The following is a 23,982-nucleotide window of genomic DNA, read 5'->3' as shown; positions in this document are numbered from 1 at the left end:
CTGTCAGTCTGCCTGAGAGGCCTGCTTCATGATTTACTTACTATATATGCTGCTTTGGAAGATTTAATAATAGGTTGCTCTAAAATCAGCTATTAAGAATTTCAAAGTCATATATAAATGTCTTTGCTTTGTGTCATAACAGATCATTTCGAAATATATTAAGAATCATTTCCGTTAATCAGGTTTTTTTTTTTTCATTAATACGATGCTGTCCTCGCAGCGCACCCAGCTTCCTTAACTTATTTTGAAAGTCCTGATCCGTTTTTAAAAACCAATATCAGTCCCTGTGGGTAGATTTCAGGGCTTATAACTGGACTTAGGATGTTTGAACTGTTTCAGCAGTAACGAGAACCACCACTAATATCGGTTTAGCGTTTGATGGTTTCAGAAGCACTTGTACCTCTCTTGTGCCTTTTGATCTGATTGGATTCATACAATAACCTGGTGAGGAAGGATAGTGCCATGGGCAAGAGTCAGCCTCCTGGCTTGGCTTCTCTGAACCTCAGTTTCCTCCTCTGTAAAATGGGGCTAATGATGGCACCCACTTTGTAGGCTTGTCATGAGGATTAAATGAGTCAGTGCCAAACGCGTGGAGCACAGGACTTGGCTCACAGCTTTATGAGGAGGAGTGCGGTTTACCTGGTGTTGCACAGCTAGTATGTTCCAGAGTGAGGTTTGGAACCACAGCTGGTCTCCCTGCAAAGACCACTCCCCTTCCCTAGACTTTGCAGAGGGCTGTTAGGGTCATTCCTTGCTGGAGAATTGACCTGTTTTCCTGGGCCCTGTGCTGAGTGCTTATAGACGTGATGTCACTGCACAGCCTTAGACTAGCCCAGGAGGAGCGAGAACTATTAGATGCCCATTTTACAGATGAGGAGACTGAGGCCTGCCAGAGAGGTTCATCCTCATCCCCAAGGGCACACCGCTAAAGCCAGAGGTGGGATTTGGACCCAGGTCTGCCCAGGCACTGAGCCTAACCTCTGAGATGACACCTCTGGTCTCCCTGGCCCTGTGTGCCACTGCTTCTGGCCTCACAGGCTCCAGGGGCTGGTGATGTCACTTTTTCACTGGGGTGCCCTGTTTTTACTCATGACACTTCTGACACCAAATGTGTGGGGCTTTCCTTACACCAACCAGTCCTCTGATTCTCTGGACACCAATTGGGTGTCCTACAATTTAGTCCACTCCTGTTACTACTTGGAGTTAGTTCAGGTTACGGGCTTGGGCCCACAAGACTGTACCACTTCAGACATTGTTCATAAGTTTGGGCCACCTGTACTTCTGATGGACCAGCTATAAAGTTGGGCTCCCACAGACCCCTCCTTGGTTTGATAATTTGCTAGAATGACTCACAGAACTTAGGAGGGCTTTTACTTACCAGTGCCTGTTTATCGTAAGGCATACAACTCAGGAACCGCCAAACAGAAGAGATGCGCAGGGCAAGTTGTAGAGCAAGGGACTTCCCTGCCTTCACTGTGCGACCCTCCGGCACCTCAGTGTGTTCAGTGACCTGGAAGCTCTCTGAGCCCCATCGTTCGGGGTTTTTGGAGGTTTCATTACACAGGCACGACTGATTAAATCATTTTAATCAATCACGGCCCCAGCACACTCCTGGGGGCTCCTGAGTCTCCTCTCTTGGGAGAGTGGCATTAGGCCCCCACTGACCCCTGAGTTCCTGCAGGGCGCTGCCACCGTGACCTTCCCCCACCACCTTCTGGGTCCCTCCAGCCCGTATGACTTGGTGTTCTTGACCCCAGGAGTCTGGCTGCCTGTGGGGCTCTGGATCGCCCTGTCATCAGCAGTGCCCCGGGCAGCGTCGGAGTCAGAGAGGGCACCTCCCCCCCCCCCCCCCCCGTGGCAGAGCAGCGACACGGGCGTCTCGAAGTCAGCTAGTCCTGGGTTCAGGGCTCAGCTTGGGCTCTTACTTAGCTGTGTGTGACCTCGGCCAAGTTCTGGGGCTCGCCCGAGCCTCCTCTGGAAGAGGGAGAAGGGGCGGCAGAGAGCCGTCTGGGGTCTCACACACGGCTGCGGTGCGAGTAATGCTCTCGCTCTGGGCTGCCTCCCATGGGCAGGCCCGGTGGCTCCTGGCTTGGCCGGTCATCATAAAGAGGCCGTGTCCTTCCCTCTCTCTGCACTGTCTCCACCTCCTTTCTGTTTCTCAGGCTCACTGTCCCTGCTGGGTCCCTTGGGAAGGCCGTGGGAGGGGGCCCTGGGGGCTGCCTCGGTATGGCAGGCAGAAACCCCTGGGTGATTTGACGTGGGATGGTTTGCTGTGAACCAAGACTCATGGCCTGGGCTGTCCCTCAGGAGCCATCAGGGAACCACTTATCCAGCCTCGTGTTTCTTTCCTTTGGCAAAATGTGGCCCATGGAACAATCAGCTGGCACCCATGTGTTTTGAATGGCAGCAAACATGTTCTCTGGAGCTCACTTGACAAGGAGAGGGCGGGGGAGGGGGGACGTGCTGGGCCCTGCAGTGGGCGGGGCCGGCCGTGAGTTCAGGCTTCTCCACCTCCTGGCTGTGTGATTTAACCTGTGCAAGAGATTTTACCTCTCTGGACCGCAGCTTCCGTGCCTGTAAAATGGTAAAACCCTGTCTACCTTCTGCATCGTTAGTCAGGTAATGGCTGCATCCCGCCCACCTGGCACATAGGCGGGGTTCAGCAAGCCCTGACTCCCTTCTCTTTGCAAAGTGCTTTTTGTCATCTGTTGGCTCTGTTGGCATCAAAGCCTGCCCTGACGTGGGCCGGGTCGGGGTGGAGAACTCAAGCCCCCAGGGAATGCAGCTCCTTGCTTAAGGGCACATGGTGAAACCTCTGTGCTAGTGATCGGCAGCTTCAGAACCAGGGGTCCAGTTCCAGACTCTCAGTCCAGTACTCTTTCCACAGCTTCAAGGAAGGTTCTGAGGGCCAGGGAGAGTGTGGGGTAGTGGTCAGAGCAGTCAGGAGTGACACAGTCTTGTGCTCAAGTGGAAGTGAGGATTCCAGCACTTGCTAGCTTTGGGACTGGTCACGTGACCTTGCTGCATAACAAATCAGCCCCATGTTGTTCCGTGGCTTGAACAGTGATCATTTTATTATGTCCCCAAGCTCCTGGGGGTCTGCAGTTTGGAAGGGCTTGGCTGGGCTGCGGTCAGAGGGTGGCTGACCCAGAAACAGTGGGGCTGGAGTCGCTGGGACTAGCCAGGCACCTCCGTCTCTCCGAGCCTCAGATCTTGGGTCCCCAGCGTGGGCCTGTTTGGGCTTCCTTGTGGCCTGGTGGCTTTGGGGCTCCAAGGAAGCTTCCAGAGAGCAGCATGGAAACTGCATCACCTCTTCTGAGCTGGCCTCAGCTATCATGCAGTGTCACTGCTGCCATGCTCCGTGTCACAGCTTCAAGGGCCAGGCAGTCTAGACTCCAGCCCTGGATGGGGGAGTGACGAGGTGAGAGATACTGCTGTGGCGATATGTTGGTTGAGAAAGGAACTTAAGCTTTGTGAGACTCAGGTGTCCGACCTGTAAGATGGGATTGAAAACAGCAGTGACTTCACAGGTCTGCTGAGCAGATGAAGTGAAATGTATGTCAAGGGCTAAGCTCAGTGCCAGGCACCTGTCAGAGCTGCTGTTGTGGATCAGGGTATCACAAAGCTTCGAGATACTTCCCGGCTCCCTCCTGGCAGGAGGATGCTCCTGGGATGTCTGCTCCCTACTTTTATTACCAGTGCCCCCCAGTATCCTCTGATGCCCTTAAAGACCCTTTTCCCACAGGAGAGTAAATCAAGGAGGAACTCGGAGCCCTTTTTTTTTTTTAATTAATTTATTTATTTTTATATTTATTTTTGGCTGTGTTGGGTCTTCGTTTCTGTGCGAGGGCTTTCTCTAGTTGCGGCAAGCAGGGGCCACTCTTCATCACGGTGCGCGGGCCTCTCACTATCGTGGCCTCTCTTGTTGCGGAGCACAGGCTCCAGACGTGCAGGCTCAGTAGTTGTGGCTCATGGGCCTAGTTGCTCAGCGGCATGTGGGATCTTCCCAGACCAGGGCTCGAACCCGTGTCTCCTGCATTGGCAGGCAGATTCTCAACCACTGCGCCACCAGGGAAGCCCTAGGAGCCCTTTTTGCAGCAAGAAACAATTCTCTGCCTCAGGACCTCTTGGCTGTGTGAGATTAAAACCAGTCACGACCCTCTTCTCAGGAACATTCCCTGAACAAAATGCTCCCGTGGTCTTGCTGTCCTGCATGTCAGCCCAAGGCTGGGAGTCACTTACCTGTGTTCTCTCCTTTAATTCCCATGGCAACCATGACAGGTAGGTAGGGAGGGAATTCCCACTTGGCAGTTCAGGCTGCTGAGGCTCAGAGAGGTTATGTAACTTTGCCGAGGCCAAACAGCACCACGTGGTGGAGCCAAGGTTAGAATCAGTGCCTGTCTGCCTCCAAAGCTAGTGTCCTTCTCCTCTATGAGGCCACTCATCTGGCCCAGTCCTTGGGTGCATTTTGGGTGCTCGGACCTCCACCTCCCCTCTAAGAGCAGCTTCTCAGCTCTGTCCCCAGTCTCCGTTCCCTCACCTGGAAGGGCATCCGCTAAGCAGAACCGAGGCAGGAGAGCTCGGAATCGAGGCTAACAGCATGGGCTCTGGGGCCAGGCAGACCTGTGTTTCACCCTAGTTCTCCTGCGTGATCTGTGACTCTCTCCACCTCTGAGGCTCAGTGTCCTCATCTGTAGAATGGGGATAACAGTCCTTGGGAGGCTTAAGTTATTCAGTTTGAATGTGTAAAGCCCGGCCACCCTTGTTGTTATTGCTATTATTATTGTTAATGGAAAACCTGCCCACCATCCAGGCATTTGCCCGGCAAAGCTTGAGTCTACAAAGGTGACTCGGGCTGGGCTTTAATCCTCTCCAGTCCCTGTGTACACCCTCCCTAGAAAGTCTGAGCCTCTTTGTCACTCTGCCCGCTGTCCCTCATTACTCCGTAAAGATGACAGTACTGTTCAGAACCCAAATCACAAGGATGTGTTATCTGCCTTGAGGGCCCAGTTGCTTTGCTTTCCTTTGGCTCTGAAGGCTGATAGGAGGTTTAATTATTTGTCTGTTACTAAATTTGCCAGTCTACTTGTTGCTGACCCCATTGCCTAATATATTATGCAGTCGGGCCCATGTATAACCCAGGGGGGCCCTGTAATGGAGTGATAGAAGGAGGCTGCCAGTCGGCCACCACTCCGCGCCTGTCCTAATAAAGACATCAGTCCCTGAATGGATGGGACCGTAACTCGGGGAGCGCCGAGGGGCCTGCAGGAAGAAGAGACGATTGTAATGATGACAGGGACCCAGCCCCCTATCTTCTGCTGGGACCCCGCCCGACATCTTGCAGCCAGGGGAGTCCGTCCAAGGATAGGAGGAGGTGGCCTGATGCTTCCCAAGCCCGGGTAAGACGCTGAGCACGGAAGGCCACGGAGAGTATAACAGTGATGCTGTCAAAGCAAAGCAGTCACCATATATTCAAGCACTTGGCGAAGTGTTTTACTCTTTTTATTGTTTTAGAACAACTGCACAAATAATACTGCAAAGTGTCTTCCTATGAAAAATGGAAACAATACAGACGAACACAGAATGTCGAAAGCAGGTCCCCCCCCGCTCCCGTGATCCTCCTGACCTTAAAGGTGACCATTGTTAAGGTGCAAAGGTGACATTTATTGCAACTGATGAGCCAATACGGATACACAGTTATTAACCGAAGTCCTCAGTTTACCTTGGGGTTCACCCTTGGTGTTGTACATTCTCTGGGATTTGACAGGTGTGTCATGTCATGTCGTGTGTTCACCATGACTGTGTGGTCTAGGCTAGTTCCACTGCCCTAACAGGCTGGCTTTTTTTTTTCCTCTTAAACTTTTTAATTTGGAATCATCATAGATTCATAAGTAGCTGGAACAGTAACACATCGAGTCCCTGACCCCTTCCCCCAGTTGTGGCTGCAGACGTGGCTGCAGTCCCTCTCAAAAGCAGAGAGTGGCCGTGGCTGTGTCGCTGTGTCCCCAGTGTAGGCCTCACCCTCAGGCCTTTTAGACTGAGCACGAGCTACACCTGTGCACATGACAACTACGGGGGTGGCTGGCTGTCGCTGTTATAATGTAAACAGGTTCACACCGGCTCCATTTCCACGTGCTCTGCGTCTCCGCGTGCCGGGGCCTCTGCCCGTGGCTCACAGCAGCGCCCCTGTTCTCTCCCCTACTGCAGGGCTTGCCTGGCGAGGGGGCCTCAGTTGATGTCGCACTTCTCTGGCTGATGAGCGTTTGGGCAGTCTCCTGCTGCTTTGGGGGGTTCTAAACAGCGCCACGTGGGCATACGTTCCTGTGTGTAGAGGTGGTGCAGGGGTGAGCGTTCTGGAGCCGTGGTGGCCTGGGCCTGCTGCACCACGGGGCGTGTTTGAGGTTGAACATTTCCATGGACACGGCTCGATTCCCCTGCCTGTATTCACAAGGGTCGGCTCACTGCAGCCTCACAAGCCCGGGGGGATGTGGGACTGGAGTCTGGGTCTCTGAACACCTGGGCCATGGCTGCATTCATGCTGCTCCATCCCCCCCCCCCCCCCCCCCCCCCCCCCCGCCGTGGCCTCCTTTTCTTCATCCTTTTCCTCCTCCCCCACTCGCCCTCTTCCCCCTCCGCTCCCCCCTTACTGCTCTCCTTCCTCTGTCTCCTCTCCCTCCTTTCTTCCTTTTCTTCTTTTCCTCTATGCCTATTGGGTGGTAGGCCCTCAGCAACGCCATTCTTACATTCCAAGATGAGATTTCCATCTGATCAAGGGAGGGAGACCCAGACAGTCCCGTTGGAGACGCCAGGAGAAAATTCTAGGCAGGAGACATCCAAAGTTCAGAGGGGTCAGCCGCACCCAAGGGGTCCTAGGGCCTGGGACCCTTGAACCGAATCTCTCAAACAGCGGAAATCAGGGAGGATGCTCCAGACAGAAGAGCCTTGGTGAGCAGAGGTGTGGTAGCCCGAGCAAGGCCTGGGGCCTCCGTGTCCCCGTCTGCGAGGCGCCAGTCCCTGGCACCGGTGCTGCGGGTTTGAGAGAGGATTACCATGTGTCCCTAGAGCAGACCCCGCCCCCCCGAAGCTGGTCCCCGCCTGGGCCCTGTCCTCCGCCTGCCTTTCCGTGCCCACAGGCCCCCAGCTGGTGGCTTGGCTCCCTGCCTGACAGCTGCCACAGCCGGGCCTATTCTGGGCCACAGGCAAGGATTGATTCTGCATTTTCTAAGCATATTGAATTCATTTGTTAAGCTGGAATGGCGGCTGTGGGATGTAAACATTTATATTATAAAAGCCATAAACCGGGCTTCCCTGGTGGCGCAGTGGTTGGGAGTCCGCCTGCCGATGCAGGGGACACGGGTTCGTGCCCCGGTCCGGGAAGATCCCACGTGCCGCGGAGGGGGTAGGCCCGTGAGCCATGGCCGCTGAGCCTGTGCGTCCGGAGCCTGTGCTCCGCAGCAGGAGAGGCCACAACAGTGAGAGGCCCGCGTACCGCAAAAAAAACAAAAAACAAAAAAAAAGCCACAAACCCCTGAAGTGGCTGATGCTAGAAGGCTTCCCTGCCAGCAGCCCCGGGGTTCAGGAGGGCAGGGGGAGGAGGATGGAACCCCCGAGAGACCCGACTTCAGGTTGGCTTAGCCACTCTTGATGGGTGGCCCTGCAAAAGCCCCTCCCCTCTTTCTGGCCTCTGTTTCCCATAAGTAATAACAGCAGCTGACTTTTATCCAGTGCTTACAAGGTGAAGGTACTATTCTAAGAGCTTTGGCCATCTCAGTGATCCCCTGGAGTAGGCACCATTACCCCATTTTACAGATGAGGAAACTGAGGCTCAGAGAGCGGAAAGGACTTGCCCAGTGGGGATGGATGGACACTCTCTGGCGTCTCTTTTAGCCTTGCTTATCATAGACTCCAGGAGGCTGTGGCTCAGTGAGGACCTCACCGTACATGCATGTCTCACCCTTCAGTGACAGAGCATAACAATACTGCTGACGGCAATGATGATGACGTTAATGATGGGGTTAGTAACTGTTACTGTTCACTGAGGATCTGCTCTCTGCCAGGCATGATTTAAGTGCTGTGCATGGTTATTCCATTTAATCCTTGTAACCCTATATGGTGGGTTATACCCACCTTATGGGTGAGTCAGTGGAGGCTCAGAGAGATAAAGGCAGTTATCTAAGGTCCTGGACTCAGGAAGGGGAGGAGCTCAATTTGGGACCGAGGAGTTCTGTCTTTGAAGCCTTTCTTCCTGTTCTTCATGCCACGTTCTGCCGGATGGTCCACAGTGTCATCAATAAATGGGGAATTAGTAATCATACCTTTTCATATGGTTCTTGCACTGATGAGATTAAGTGCTTAGCACAGGGCCAGGCATGTGGTGAGTACTCCGGAGACACCAGCTGTTGTTTGTGGGCTTCCCTTGGGCCCCAGCTTCAAAGGAGACAGTGTGATAAGTTGAGGGGGACCCCTGCTCAGTCTGCCTTGATGAGGGACCCTTGAATATGGAAAGAACGTTGGACTGGGGGCCAGCCAGAGCCGGGTTTAATCCTGGCTTCTGCCTCACTAGCTGTGTGACCTCACACAGTTCACTCACCAGCTGTTGGTCCCACCCCTGAGCCTTGGCTCCTGCAGTTCCCCCAGGTGATGAGTGACGCCTTCGACTGAGGTCTCCCTGGTGACTCTGCTTCTCAGGTCGGATTACCTGCTCTGGGGACACTCCCAGGCAGTTTCACACCCAGTGTCTTGTTTCATCCTAATAATGACCCATTGGGAGAGGAGCCATCCCATTGTACAGATGTGGAAACTGAGGCTCAGAGAGGTGAGATTTCCTGTTTGAGATCTTGCAGCCAGGTGGAAACTGCCTTTGGATGTCCAGCCTCAGGTTCTTTCCACAACTGCCCAACATCCCAAAGGTGCCACGCCTTTCCCCTTAAACCTCTTGATCAGATTAGTCCAGGAGACCCCTACCCATGCTCCCCTTCTCCTGTCAACTCCCGATGCACATTGGCATACTCAAGATTAGAGCAGCCTGCAGGGAAGCAGCCCATTTTGGTTGGTTTAACTGGATGCTGCCCCAGCTGATTTGTCCAGCAAGCCCTCTTTATCCAGAATGCTAGAGCATCAGGGCTGGTCCACATGTTGTCTTTCCAGTTGATCAGGGCGTGAGCAGTGATTTATGTTGGATTATGAGTGACTGAGCAGCGATTTATTGACGGCTTGTTGGCCAGGCCTTACGGGGTGCGCTGACTGCAGATGGACAGGTGACTTTCTCTAAGGTCTGTCCAGGTTTGCAGGGCTGCGTGGCACCCGGGAACAGCAGGAACAGGCAGGAGCCCTAAGATGCAGGAAGAGACTCAAAGTTTTGGCCTTTAAGACAGTCCCATTTTCCAGGATCCCAACAATTGAACTTGACCAGACGTCCCTGAGCAGAATTCTCAGAGTGTGATCATAATTCTAGACATTTATCCAGCAGATCCTGTGCTAAGCGATCTGCACCTGGAACCACGCTGACGCTTCACAAGGACTCCATGGGGTAGAGTCCCATTTTACAGGGGAGGAAACTGAGGCTCAAAGAGGTGACACGGTTTCCCCAACATCACGTGGCTTTTGGCAGCGGAGGTGGGATTTGAACCTGCGCCGTCTGTTTCTGGAGCGCTGCCTTTTCTCGTAGCACCCACAGCCTTTTAGGCTTATCTGTTCCCTGCAGGTGGCCTCCTCCTTCACAGGCCTCCGAACTGTAAACCTCTGTGTGAGGAAATGTGAACCGGGTGTGCCGGCGTTATAAATAAGTCACATAACATTCAGTAGTTCAGCAGCAGCATGGCTATTGTTGGAAGGAGAAGTAACTTGGTTATTAATAAATGCAGGAGGTCATAGTAATTGATAGCAGTTGAACTCACGGTGCATGAGGGGAGAACGGTCATGTTATTTTTTCCTCTTTCTCGTTTTTTTTTGGTATTGAGCATAAAGGGAAAAACCTGCCTTTGCAGGTGGATCTGAGCAGCTCAGAAACTACAGTTCCATAACTTTCCCTTACTCCTTCCTTTTCTTCTTTTTTCTTTTTCTCGTTTCTCCTTTATTCATTCTTCTTTTCAAATCCCCTCCTGCCTGTTACCACAGAGTGATCTTGGGCAAGTGACTCAGGTAAAGCAGTTTGCCCGCAGTCACCTGGTTAATCGAGGGCTCTCTCAGCTAAGCCAGTATTTCCTAAACCGGTGTCTCCTGGGACATTAGATCAAGATACTCTATAAAAGCATTCCAAGGCCAAGTAAGTCTGAACAGAACATCCCCTTCTTGGAGCTTCATATGATACACTTTAAAGGCTCTGAGATGGCCCAAAGTTAAGAAACTTGTTTCACCAAAGCAATGACCAAATTGGTATAATACAGAATTCATTTTTCCCCGGTGACACTGATGAACATTCCATGGCACAACCGCTATGAGGAGCCCCTTTGGGAAACTCTGAGCCCCAGCCGTGTGGCTTCTGTGCCCCGCTCCATATCCCTTTGGCCACCTGGGGAGTTTCTGACTCAGCCCTGCCCTTGGTAGCACATTGGCTGGGGCCAGGCCTCACCTCAGATGTGCAGATGGCTTCTGAATGATAGACAAAGGCGCACACACAACAGAGCAGCGTGCCAAGAACTTGGCTCCCTTTCAGAGAACCTTCTGAGGCCCTCTCTGAGCCTTGGCAGTTTAAATGGGTGCAGCTGCTGAGACAAGGGTTCAAGGGGTAGACTTGCATGTGGGAGGAGATCCCAGGAAGCACTGGGAGGGGCGTGAGGAAGGGAAGGAGGGAAGGAAGGCAGCCAAAAAGAGTGTCACCGGGGCTTCCCTGGTGGCGCAGTGGTTGAGAGTCCGCCTGCCGATGCAGGGGACACGGGTTCGTGCTCCGGTCCGGGAAGATCCCACATGCCGCGGAGCGGCTGGGCCCATGAGCCATGGCCGCTGAGCCTGCGCGTCCGGAGCCTGTGCTCCGCAACGGGAGAGGCCACAACAGTGAGAGGCCCGCGTACTGCAAAAAAAAAAAAAAGAAAAAAAATGAGTGTCACCAAAACCAGGCTGTGGGCAACTGGGGCTCCTCCCACTAGGGACCTCTGGGGGCCAGCGTAGAGCACGCACCCGAGTTATCGCACTCAGAGGGCCTTATCTTTGTCACTGCTTGAAGGCTGGGAATGTTAATTCCGTGCCACATCCGCCCATGCCCTGTGCTTCAGCAAATGCCAGTGCGAGAGAAGGCCCTCAGCTGTAGGGAGTACAGGAAGCCCCAGGGGGACACTGTGGGGCAGCAACAGCTCTGCTCTGGTCCACCTACCATGTTGCCTTCTGAAGTCTGCCCCCGTTTCCTTTTGACCTGACCTACAGCCCACGTGTACGTGCAACCTAGGTCTAACATGGGTTGTTGGGAGTATCAGAGCCGCCCTTAACCCCATGCCGTGACCTGGGGGTCTGGGGACCTAGGCTCAGGTTCTCGCTCAGCCGTTTACCAGCTGTGTGACTCAGGGCAGGGCGGTATCCCTTGCTGGATCTTGGTGGCCTCTACTATAAATCAGGCCTAACAGTCTTCAGCCTGCAGACCTCGCAAGGCAGTTGGGAGATCAGCCAAGGTCATACAAGCGTCCTCCCGCCCCGTGTAGACGTGTCCAGGTGTGCATCCTCCAGGCCGTGGCGAGATGCGTGGGCAATTTGTCACTGAGCACAATAATAGAGCTGGTATTTGCAAGTAGTTCTTTAATATAGAACTGTTTCAAGGGTGGGCGGTCCTATCAGACATGCATTGTATTTATGTAAATCCAGCCATGCAAAGGCAAATGTGAGGCCAGTGGTTACAGATACATATTTTTTCATATGTCATGGGCCCTAAAGGCAAGCGACCCATTTCCTTTGGTGTTCCACTGGAGGGGAAGCCGGCAGTGCTGGACTTAGGGAAACATGCTACAGTACTGTACGTTATGGGCAATTTAGGAGATCCTCAAGGGTAATTTTCAGGGTACTTGATATTTCACCTTAGACTCTGGTTTCAGAACAGTACCCCCTTAGGAGAGAAGGCTCCTCTGCACAGGCCCATGGTTAGCATATTGAGAGCTGGAGTGAGAAGGCTTGAGTTCAGATGCTGCCTCTGCCACTTACCAGGTGCATGACCTTGGAAGGTCACCCTCTCTGCGGCTCAGTGTTCTCATAAGTCAAGGGGCGATACTAGCGTTGACCTCGTAGGGCTGCAGGGAGGGTTAAATGAGGCAGCGGTGTCCAGTGCTCAAGCCCAGTGCCTGGCCCTGGGAAGGGGTACTGTAGGTGCTGCTGTCTGATGCTGTGATGTTAAGGTCGCCTTTGTAATACTGTTGGGCGTTTGCATTCTGATTCTTTTTCTTGGATGGGTGAGACAGAGGGTGGGTGACGGGTGGGGCACCAGGGAGCATTTCCTGCGGGTCACCGTCACATGTCCTTGTGTGATGTTTGCAGAAGAAGAGGCAGAGGATTCCTAGATGGTGTGCATGAAAGCCCATCGCCATCGCAGAGCCGAACCCCGGGCCCGCCTGCCACGGGGTCCTGTTTCCCACCCATGACCGGCAGAATGGCTGCAGCCAAACGCACATGCCTGAAGTGATCTCTGCATTTGGCGTTGGGGTCATTCTGGGCACAGCCTCCTCGCCTCCTGCTGTACGGCAGGAAAGCCTCCCGATAGAGTGTGTGAATCCCCTACGGGGTGGGCTACGAGGCGGGGAAAAATCCACAGACCCTCCCCTCCAAGATTTTTTTGGTCCTGTCTGTCTGTTTCCATCTCTGGCTCCTTGCCTCTCCCTCTCTGTGTCTCTCTGCCTCTCCCCCTTTTGTTTTCTCTTCTGTTTGATCTTTCCTGTTAGAGAAGGCAGCTCTGAGGTTCAGATGGGCTGGTTTGCGGGGGAGAGGGAAACACAGTGTTTCTCTCTCCCAAATCTTGGAGATCTGCCACTTTGGGCAGGGCTGGCCAGCAGTGAGAAATGTTCATTTCGTCGTTGACTCCTTGTTTCGTTTCATCACTCACCATATTAATGTTTATTGAACGCTTCCTCATGCCAGCTCTCTTAGGCCAGAGCAGTGACCACACAGACTTCTGCTGGCACAGAACAGCGGGCGGCTGCACACGGTGTGACATCAGCACGGGAGGGTGGGAATCCCCCTCTGCCCCTCACTCCTGGAACCACCTTGGACAGGAAACGAGACCTGACCTACTCCGTTCCATATCTGAATGATCTCAGGGGCTTAGAAGAGGAAAGCGATGAGGCGGGGGAAGTGCTAGCACAGTGCCTGGCACACGGCACACGCTCCCTGCTTGGTGGCTGTCCTCGCTCGTTTGGTGATGGCTTCGCGGGGGCTGGAGCCCTCTGTATACTGGCATCTCCAACCTCGGTGGCATTCCGAGGATAGCTCTGTCCCCGGCTTTGGGTAGGTTGGTGGAAAGTGCTGAGACCAGCGTGTGTCCGCCTTTCCTTGGAGGAGAAACGACCTCGGTGGGCTCAGAGTCCCTGGGCGTGACCGGCATCCGGAGTTCACCAGTTCACTATCCCTTCCACACATGCTCTCGGTGAAGCACCAGACAGATCTTGTGGAGGAGTCCCTGCAGCCCCAGGACGGGGCAATCCGGGTTGGGGTGAATGGTGCCCTCTTTGGTTTTGCAGGTGGAGGAGGGAATTCAAATTTGTCCAGCACCTTCTCAGGGCCAGGTGCTCTGCTCAGAGCCTCACGTGCCACCATCTCGCCCAGTCCTTGCAGCCCAGCGAAGAGGTGTTTGAGGTTTTATGACTCCGTTTTGCAGATGAAGAAACTGAGGCTCAAAAAGTCTGTGAGACTGGTCCAAGGGCTGACAGCTGGGAATGACGGGAATGGGACCCAGACCCTGTCTGCTCTGGTGCCTGTGTTCCTGTCCAGTCCCCTTTCTCCTCACCGCAGGTGCTGCCCCAGGGTTCTCAGCCTCCACTGAGAAGGCGTGGCCTCCACCCAGGTCTGGATGAAGACAGAGGGGCCCATGGGGTTGGATTTGGTGCCTGGCCAGCCTTCGGGAGCTGGAAGCAGAAATACGTTTTCCCGGCAGAGCTCCCATGTGCCTCCTGGGTTTCACCAGCGGGACGCTGCTCAGCACACTTGGAAATATGCCCCTTAAGTCAGGCGGGACCTAGAGAGGCCTGCCCAGTCCATTTCCTGCTCCTCTTTTCAGAAACAACCATTGCTGAGCCCCTTCATGAGCTCTCCCCAGCTCAGTGAGGCTATAGGTCACTGTGGGCAGAGTGTGGGAGACTGTTTCAGAGGGTGGCAGTGGAGGTGATGGGGCAGGAGAGGGGCAGGACGTTGCCCACCTAGACAGTCATCTCCTGTTTAATTCACTTTCAACCCCATCACAGGAAGAAGGAAATCTCATTCAGGGCTAGTAGCCTTTAACTCCTCTCTGTAATACTTGCTAATCTCCCTTTTTCAACAAAGAGAAAGCAGACCTCGGACTCCCAGGTAACTGTATCTAATTAGAATCTAATGGTATTTCTGTACACGTATTTATTTCTATTTTCTATCTGTGACAAGTGATCACAGTGTTGGTTCAGAAACTGGCCCTCACTGTGGTGGAGGGCAGGGAGAGACTGAAGAAAGAGGCAGCCACTCCAGATTGGTGGGTGGCAGGTGTAATATGCAAGGGAACTGACATACAAGGCTTGTCTTGGATGCTGCAAGAAGGGGAGGTCTCCACCCCCGCCCGCCAGAGTCTTAAAGTTTATAGAGGCTGGAACTAGGCTCAGTCACAGAGACCCTCCCTCAAGGCTGTGTCCTTGTAACAGCTGCCACCGTGTGAGTGGGGGAGGGGCTGGAGGTATATTCCAAGGGCAGGGGAAGGGCTGAGGAGCTTCCAATTGCCCAGGGCCAGCTCGCAGGTCACCTGGTGGTCATATCCTTTCAATGACCTCCTTCAACAAATGGATTCTTGTTTAAGTTAGTGCTATAACATTTCCTTTCACAAGGTATTTATGTCCGTGAAAAAGATCAGTGAGTCCATTTAAAAGAAAGTCCTATTCAGGGACACAAGGATTTGACAGATTTCCTAAAGGTGACATTGCAAGGATTGATTTTGGGGAGATAGTTCTTCCACTTAGTCTGATTTCTGGTGACTTTTCCGAATCAGTTTTCTCATCTGTAAAATGGGAATAATACTGCTTTTGAGGACTTTTGTGAAGATTCAATAATAGTAATAATAATAATAATAAGTAATTACAACTTGCACGTATTGAGTTTTTTTCTGTGTCACCCCTGGAACTCCAAGACAGACTTTCTGACTCCAAAAGCCATGAGCTGAACAAAGATGACATGTTGAATAAAATGGGGTCACTGAGTGGTAACTGCTATCATCACCATCACCACTGTCATCATCACCATCATCTTATCTCCACCATCACCTCCACCATCATCACCACGTCATCACCACCATCGTTGTTACCTTCTTCACCATTTTTTAAAGTGGCAGGGACTTTGCTGGTGGCTCAGTGGTTAAGAATCCGCCTGCCAATGCGGGGGACATGGGTTCGATCCCTGGTCCGGGAGGATCCCACATGCCGCAGAACAACTAAGCCCATGCGCCACAACTACTGAGCCTGCGCTCTAGAGCCCGCGAGCCACAACTGCTGAGCCTGTGAGCCACAACTACTGAAGCCCATGCACTCTAGGGCCCACGTGCTGCAACTGCTGAGCACACGTGCCGCAACTACTGAAGCTTGCATGCTCTAGGGCCCGCGTGCCGCAACTACCGAACCCACACGCTGCAACTCCTGAAGCCCATGTGCCTAGAGCCCATGCTCCGCAACAAGAGAAGCCACTGCAATGAGAAGTCCGAGCACCGCAATGAAGAGTAGGCCCCGCTCACCGCAACTAGAGAAAGCCCGTGCGCAGCAACAAAGACCCAATGCAGCCAAAAAAGAAAAAAAAATTTTTTTAAAATTAAAGTGGCAGGACTTTTTTACAAGCCATGTAACCTCTCTGGCAAAGCTGAGATTCAGTCTCTAAAATGGAGGTAATAAAATGCTGTTCTTGAGATAATCAGTGCAGAATAACTGGCATGTAGGAGGACCTCGATAAGCAGTGGCCAGAGCTCCTTCGTCCTGGGTATTGTCAAGGCCCCAGATAAAGTCTTTTTCCAAATTTCCACATTTTTCTTAGACCAGGTGTCTAGATTCTTTAAGATGTCTGTTTGAAGAATTGGGCCCTTAAGAACTCTTTCTGATGGATTGAGAAATCTCTGTTGGCAGCTGTGATTCTTATTTCAAAGAAGGAAGCACATTTATGGGAAGATAGGAGTTGGGAGGAAATTACTTAAGGATGGAACTAGTGTTTGCTTTAATAAGTCATTATTTTTTAAAATTTGGATTACAAAGTTAGTGCAGAACACTGCAGAAAGTTTGGAAAATAAAAAGTTCCCCTACCCTCTGATTGTTCGTATTTGGATATATTTCCTTTTCGTTATTTGTCTTCATAGCAGTTTAGAGTGATTTACACAATTGATGTCATACTGTGGCGTGATTTTCTAGTCCATTTCATTTAACATTTTGAAAATAAGAATTGACCATGTTGTACGGTCTTTGTGGCTGATATTAAGTGGCATTATAATAGTCCATAGAGAGGTTCCCCACTGCTTCTCCAACCTCGTCTGGTTACTCCCCTCCCCGCTTACATCCCAGCCACGCTGACCTTCTTGGCACTTCCCTAACACATCATGCTCATTCCTGCCTCAGGGCCTTTGCACCACCTCCTCCTTCTGCCTCTAAAGCGCTTCCCTGGTTCTTTGTGTGGCCAACTCCTTCTCATCTTTCATACCCCCAGTCCACCTGTCACATCCTCATACAGAGCCGCCTCTGACCACCACGCATCCGTAGCCACTCCTCAGTTTCTCTTGACCCCATCACCCTGTTTTATTTTCTCCTTAGAGGGAAAAAATAACTTTATAATTTCATCACCTGAAATATTTATTTATTTGCTTACTTGTTTATTGTCTCCCTCTCTCAAAAGACTGTAAGCTCCGTGAGGGCAGACACTTTGTCTGTCTTGCTCATCACCGATTTCCCAGAGGCTGACACAGTGCCTGTTCCATAGTAACAGCTCCAGAAATATGTATTGAATAAAGGGGAGGGTGGTTAGATGGTTGGATGTGTGGCTGGGTGGGTAGCTGAGTGGCTAGGTCAGTGGGTGGCAGGGGTGGTGGATGGATAGGTAAGTGGATATGTGGGTGGGTAAGTCTTACCATTCCCCAGTTCCATGTTTAGAGTGTTCCCCATGGTATTTTTAATTGCTTTGGGAAAGTGAGCAACGCAGATGACAGGGAAATGGGACAAACATGTCTCTTGGGAAAGCGTCTCCTGCCCGGGGCCATCAGCTGGGGGCCCAGGCCTGGGCAGTTGTTCAGGCTCTTGCTGAGGGTGGGAGGTGGCGAGATTCTCCGAGGTGTTCTTGGACGCCCGCCCACCACCCACCCAGGACCTCACCACCCTCCTCCTGCTCTGTCCCCTGCACAGTGGGCCGGAAGCAGTTCATGCACTTCGAGTCGGCCAGCCATGCGGCAGAGGCCCTGGGCTGTGAGTACGAGGAGCTGAACACGGCCACCTTCAAGCACCACCTGCGGCAGATCATCGAGCGCATGACGTCTGGGCCGAGCCGCCGGGGTCAGGAGGATGAGGGGGCCAGCTCAGGTATCGCGCTGCTGCCTCTCTGGGTGGGCTGCGTCCCTGCGGGGCCGGCCCCTGGGGACACACCAGCACCCTTTCACTGTCCATCGAGGACTTCCTGAGGGTCTACGGTGTGCAGACCTTCTAGGTGTAGGGGAAACCACTCCCCTGGAAATGGACTTGGCTCCTTCTGACGCTGTGCTTATGGTCAGCTAGTTAGCTCTGCCCAGGGGTCAAAGGCTGCTGAAACCCAGGAGGGGGCCCTATGCTGCAAAGAGGGGACGCTGTGGATGGTGCCAAGGGACCAGCGCACTTCCAGTGGATGTTGTGTTTGCTGAGCCCCTACGCTGTAGGCAGAAGACTCACCTCTCAGTTTGAGGAACAGAAATAAGGCCAGGATGGTTGGTCCAGCTGGGAGGACAGTAGATAAGGTTGGCGAACTCAGTGGGGTCAGCTGACACAATAGTCTGTAAACTAGGGGTTTTCTGCTCAGACCAAGGGAAGCCATGGAGGGACACAGGCAGGCGAATGGCATGATTTGTTGTATTCATGAAGCTCAGCCTGGAGGAAGATCAGGGAATGAGTGGGAATGGGTACAAGTCACCTTGGTGAGGTGATGGAGGTGGGAGCAGATGGGATGCGGTGGACCAGTTCAAGGTCTAGTTTACAGTTAGAGCTGATGGCATGGGCCCTAGGTGGAAGCAGGGGGCCAGGACACCTTCTAGGACTTTCGCCTGAGCAGCAGGAGGAATGGGGGTGCTTGAAAAGACCCGGGGGAAAAGCAGGAGCTTTGAACTGCACCTGCTAGAGTGAGGTGTGCTGAGTCCCAGGTCTGCAGCCTCTGCAGCCAGATGCTGTGGCTGCGGAAGGTGAGGGCAGAGGGACCCCGTGGAGCCCCAGGGCTCGCTGCACACTCTCTCAAGAGAAGCTCTCCCGGAGACCACAGTCTGGGCTTAGTGGGTAGCACTGTTTGGAACTGTGGTTTGGGGTCCTTCTCTTAGAGGCCCCTCGGATCCCCGTGGCTGCTCTACCTGCCAGGGCCTTCAGCTTGATGGCTGGTGTCACCGAGACTCCACTGCCTTCCAGGTCTGTGCTCTGGTGTAAGCTGGGGTCTGCTTAATGGTTACACCTCCTCTCGGACACAGGCACACACACATACCATGCACAGGCACGCGCACACATGCATGTGCGCGCACCATCACATGCACATAATGCACATATGTGCACACACACACACGTACGAGCACAGATGCGTGCACACGCTGCTTGGTGAAGCTGAGTCATCCTCTCAGGCTGAGGTCTCAAGGGTAGACGTTAAGCAGGCAGGGGACCGGCAAGCTTATGAGAGATGCTGGGAGGCTGTGGGTTGCCTAGCAACGACCCAGGTTGGGGGCAGAGTTAAAGCAGGGACGGGAAATGCTTTGGGGTTGCAGTGGGCTGCCTGGAATGTACAAGCAGAAATGTTTCTCTAGACACTAGTGTGTGCAGATTTGGAAATTGTGTTTCCAATTCTGTGGATGGAAGCAAAACCTAAGGGTCAATATTTGTGATCTGAGCCCTCCACTCCTTATCCCGCTATGCTCAGTGACCCCTAATCAAGGCTGGCTGTTCTAATGGGACCAGTGTGTGTATTTATACAAAATTGGGGCTGCCATTATAATAATTTTCTAAGCTTTTTTAATTCCTCCTAACGCTACGGGCAGGCACTTTTCCATCTCATTCAGTATTCTTCTAGACCTGACTTTAAGTATTCCTTTGTATGGATGGACTACAAATTATCTAACCCGTTTCCTATTGTTGGATGTTCAGGTTGTCTCAAAAAAGTGATTTTATTTTGCCAATTTAAGCAACAATTGGGAGAACATACATACTTAGAAATCTTTGTTGCTCTGAATTATTTCATTAGAATAAAATCCTAAGAGTGAAGTTAAGTCCAAGTATATGAACATGTTATGGCTTCTACTATAAAATTGCCAAATTTCCCTCTAGAAAGAGGGAACAACAGATATTTACTGAGTAACTACTACGTGTCAGGAATTGGGGGTTTGGAGCCAGCAAACCCAGAGGTAGCCCTCACCCTCAGGGCGCTCCCTGCCTGGGTTGTGGGGCGGGGGAGATGCAGGTTAACGAAATAACCACAAAGTGCAGGTGTGCTGTGGGCAGTGTTGTAAAATCAGGGTAGATCTGTCCTCCTGTGTCCGGTTTACTTCACTTAGCATGACATCCTCCAAGTTCATCCGTGTTGTAGCAAATGGCAGCATTTCCTTCTTTTTTTTTTTTTTTTTTTTTTTTTACTGTTGAATAATATACTACTCACGTCAGAAATCTCAAAAAGTCAAACTCATAGAGGCAGAGAGTAGAATGGTGGTTACCAGGGCGGTGGAGGGAGGGGGAAATGGGACATTTTGATCAAAGGGCACATAGTTTTATTTATGCAAGATGAATAAATCCTAGAGGGTAGATGAATATCTCTACTGTACAGCAAAGTCCCTGTAATTAACAATACCATGTTCTGTACTTAAAAATTTGTTAATCTTATGTTAAAAGTTCCTATCTCACACGCGTGTGCGCGTGCGCGCACACACACACACACACACACACAAAGAGGGAGGGAAGAAACTTTTAGAGGTGATGGTTATGTTTGTGGTGTGTTTATGGTGATGGTGTCATGGGTGTATACTTCAAACTCATCAGGATGTATACATTAAAAATGTACAGGTCTTTTGGTATGTCAATCATGACTTCAGTGTGAAAAATAAATAAAATTTTCAAAAAAGCAAGGTAGACCTGGGAATTGGCTTAATGGGGTGGTGGTGGTGGTCAAGGCAGGCTTCCCTGAGGAGGTGACGTTGGGTTGAGCCCTGAGGGTTGAGCAGGAGATCACAGTGGAGGTTAGGGAGGTAGGGCCAGGTCACACAGGACCCTGGAAGACTTGGTAGGACACTTGAACTTGGTCCTAAGATCGTAAGTCATTTCAGCAGTAGGGGGAGGTGTGTGTGCGCGGTGGGGGAGGATGCACTAAGGCCAGTAGTGATGGCACTGGAGCGACGACCTCGGCCCCAGGCAAGGTCCTGACCACGGGATGTCAACCCGCCCCTCTTCCCCACTGTAGCGCTCAAGATGACAGGAGTGGAGTGTGTGGAGGGCATGGCCTCGGGCCTGTACCAAGAGGTCTTTGCCGCCGTGGTCTCGCTCGTCAACAGGTAATGGCAACCTTCTCCTGGTTACAGAGGCAGCCTGTTTGCAGTGTATGAACGAGCCCAAACCCGGGGAGTCTGGGGAGTTTAGCAGAGTGGGGTTTTGTTGAGCTGGAGAGGGGCTTGTTGAGCTGTGTCTTATGGTGCTGGGTTTAAATTCCACCTTGGCCACCTGTGGGCTGTGTGACTTCGGCGAATCACTTCACCTCTCTGACCTTTCCTTCTGCATCTGTAAAAATGGCTCTTTCCTTCAGGGTCACTGTAAGGATTAAAAGAAATCAATAAAAAATTAAACAATAAAGTAAAAAAGAAATAGTGTCTGTAAACAGCTCTTCCTAATCGTGATCATAAAATACTGCAGGTAGTACTGCCGGGAGCCTCTGTCTTCTACCGTGGTGAGTGCTGCTGTGAGCCCCGGGAAATCTTTAAGCAGTTCCAGTGTGGCCAAACCAGAGCTGGGGCAAGGGCTTCCCTCCCTCCTCTGTGAAAGCAGGAGGCGTAACTAGGCTTCTGACATCCTGTTAAGGGGATGAGGCTGGTGTGTAGCAACAGTGCAGGTGGAGTTCTCCACAGACACAGAATTGGCCCCCTCTCGTGCTGCTGGAGTAATTACCCTCTGAGACCACAGACACATTATCTAGAAACCAGGGGGATCATGCGTGCTCAGGGGAAGAAGTATTTATTGGTGAACTGCCAGTGGAGGGCGGCTGCTTCAGCCTGCAGAGGGTGGCTGCTTCCTGGTTGGTTCTGGGAGCCTGCCTCCATAAAATGGGTGTATTGGTGATAACGATACCCACTACCCTTACGTTTATGAGCACCTAGAAGGCGTCTGGCTTTCTGAACATTAACTGATTTAATCTTCATGCATGTCTATGTGGTGGCTGATCTTACTGGCCCCATTTTACAAATGGAAAACCTCAGCAAATAACAGCAAAGAGCTCAGGTTTAAACTAAGGGCCCTCCGAAGTGTATAGCTGGTCACGCTAATGATAATAATAACAGAAAACACACTGACCGCTTTACCACGTTCAGAGCCGTGGATGTCTTATCACATCCAACCCTCCCAACAGCCTTCTAAGTTCATCTCCATCATTAGCCCTTTCACAGCTGAGTTTCAGAGAGGTCAGGCAACTCTCCCAAGACACACAGCCCCTCCGTGGCTGGGCGAGGGTTGGAGCCCACGTGTGACTTTCTCCAGAGTCTCTTAACTCCTGCTTTTTGATGTGAATAATCCCTTCTCTGTCCCCCTGATAGATTTGTCAAGAGGCTCCAAGGAGGTGATAGCTTGAGAGATCTTTGTAAACTGAGACAGGCACTGAACAAAATTGTTTTTCTATAGCAGCGTGTCACTAAGCAAGAAAAGGAGACTTTAGTCCTAACTTTATAGCCAATTTGTGGTGCGACCTTAAGCGAGTCATTTCTCCACCCTGGGCCTGGTAGAGAGAGTACGTTTCCTGAAGGCCTGCGGTGTCCATGGGAGGCAGTTTCCATACTTCAACTCCTTCTCTTCTTACTGCAGCCCCTGGGGTCTTCCTACTCATCCCTACCACCATTTAACAGTGGGGGGAAACCCATGCTCAGAGAGGTTAAGTAACTTTCCCAAGGTCACACAGCCTGCAAGTGGTGAGATCTGCTGGATCTGCAGACCCGCCCAGCATGCTGCTCTGGTTTCTCCATCTCTGTGATGCAGGGGTGTGGGAGGCTTGGACCAATGGGGTTTTAAGAGTCCTTGTCCTCTCGGGGCCCCTCTCCTTTCCCCCCAGATCCTTCTCCTCCCACCACCTCTCCATGGCCTCCATCATGGTGGTGGACTCTCCAGGCTTTCAGAACCCCCGGCACCAGGGCAAAGACCGGGCCGCCACCTTTGAGGAGCTGTGCCACAATTACGCTCACGAGCGCTTGCAGCTGCTTTTCTACCAGCGGACCTTTGTCTCAACGCTGGAGCGATTCCGGGAGGTATGGCTGGGCTGGGGCGGGGCCTTCGCAGTGGCTCAGTGAGGGCGTGAGGCTGGGCGGGACAGGGGAGGGCGTGGTCGTCTGGTCCTCCAGTAGGCTTTAGTTTCATCCTGTCTGGTCCCTCGATGATTAAAACCAAACTCCAGGCCTGGCTCCTGGGCCTCTGCTGCTCCCCTGTCTCCCTCTACAGCCCAGTCTCCAGCCACGGCCCCCGCACCTTACAGTCCAGAACTTGGGGTTCCCCAGGCCTCACTCCCACCGCTGTCCCTCGTTTACACTGACCTCTTCCTCCTCGCCCACATACCCAAGCTGAATCCTCCTCCAACAGTTAGTTTGCATCTTCCCTGTGGAAGGCCCTTCGTGCCCGGTTGTGGGTAAAAATAGTGGGTTTGCACACCTTTTGGATCATAATGTGGGAGCATCTAGGAAAGGTGAAGATGCAGTTCCCTTTCTAGGAGGCCCCCCGGAGAGACTCTGTATATGTGAACCAGGAAACCTGTACAGGCACGTCCCTGCCTGCCCTCCTTTACTTATACTTAAAAAAATTTTTTTGAACTATAACATTTACACAGATAAGTGCCTGAATCAGAAGTGTACAGCTTAGTGAATTTGTCCAACCATGCACACTCATTGCAGCTACCACCCAGGATAGAAGGAGAGAACATCGCCAGCACCCCAGACACCCCCTAGCATCTGCTCCCTCCTTCCTCCCTGAAGGAGACCCCTTTGGCTCCAGTAAGTGCTAATGGCAAAACATGAGAAATGATCATATTGTTTATTAGTAGGATAATGGGTATTAAAATTATGGTCATTTCTTTGGTTGGAGCCCAGACAGCAATAAACATGAAAACGTCAATATGAATAAATTTTAAACACATGGCATTGCTGAGACCTGGGGTCTCACCCTAACTCTGTCACTTATTGGCTGTGTGGCCTTAGGAAGGTCACTCACCCTCTCTGAACTTCAATTTTATCACATGTAAAATAGAAATAGCAATACTCCTGTATCAGTTACCATTTCCCGCAATAATTCTGCATAATAAACTGTCCCAACACATAGTAGCTTAAATAATAACCTTTTATTATTGCTCGCAGGTCTGTGGATTGCCTAGGTAGCTATTCTGGTCTTGGCTGGGAGAGCGTGTGCCTGTGGTCAGAGGCAGGTT

At 52.0% G+C, this 23,982-nt stretch overlaps 1 protein-coding gene across 1 annotated transcript in view; it reads left to right on the top strand.

Annotated features, from left to right (window-relative positions):
* Positions 1-23,982, top strand: part of MYO18B (myosin XVIIIB) — a 226,745-nt gene that overhangs the window by 26,033 nt on the left and 176,730 nt on the right. Inside the window, exons 10-12 of the mRNA XM_027125285.1 lie at positions 17,514-17,687; positions 20,776-20,866; positions 22,624-22,816. Coding sequence (XP_026981086.1) covers positions 17,514-17,687; positions 20,776-20,866; positions 22,624-22,816 — 458 coding nt within the window. The remainder of the gene's footprint in view (positions 1-17,513; positions 17,688-20,775; positions 20,867-22,623; positions 22,817-23,982) is intronic.

This window comes from Aethalodelphis obliquidens, unplaced genomic scaffold (assembly GCF_003676395.1).
Source record: "Aethalodelphis obliquidens isolate GAN/ISIS:26980383/991018 unplaced genomic scaffold, ASM367639v1 scaffold28, whole genome shotgun sequence".
Classification (NCBI taxonomy): Eukaryota; Metazoa; Chordata; class Mammalia; order Artiodactyla; family Delphinidae; genus Aethalodelphis; species Aethalodelphis obliquidens.
This window is presented reverse-complemented; position numbering and strand designations above follow the sequence as displayed.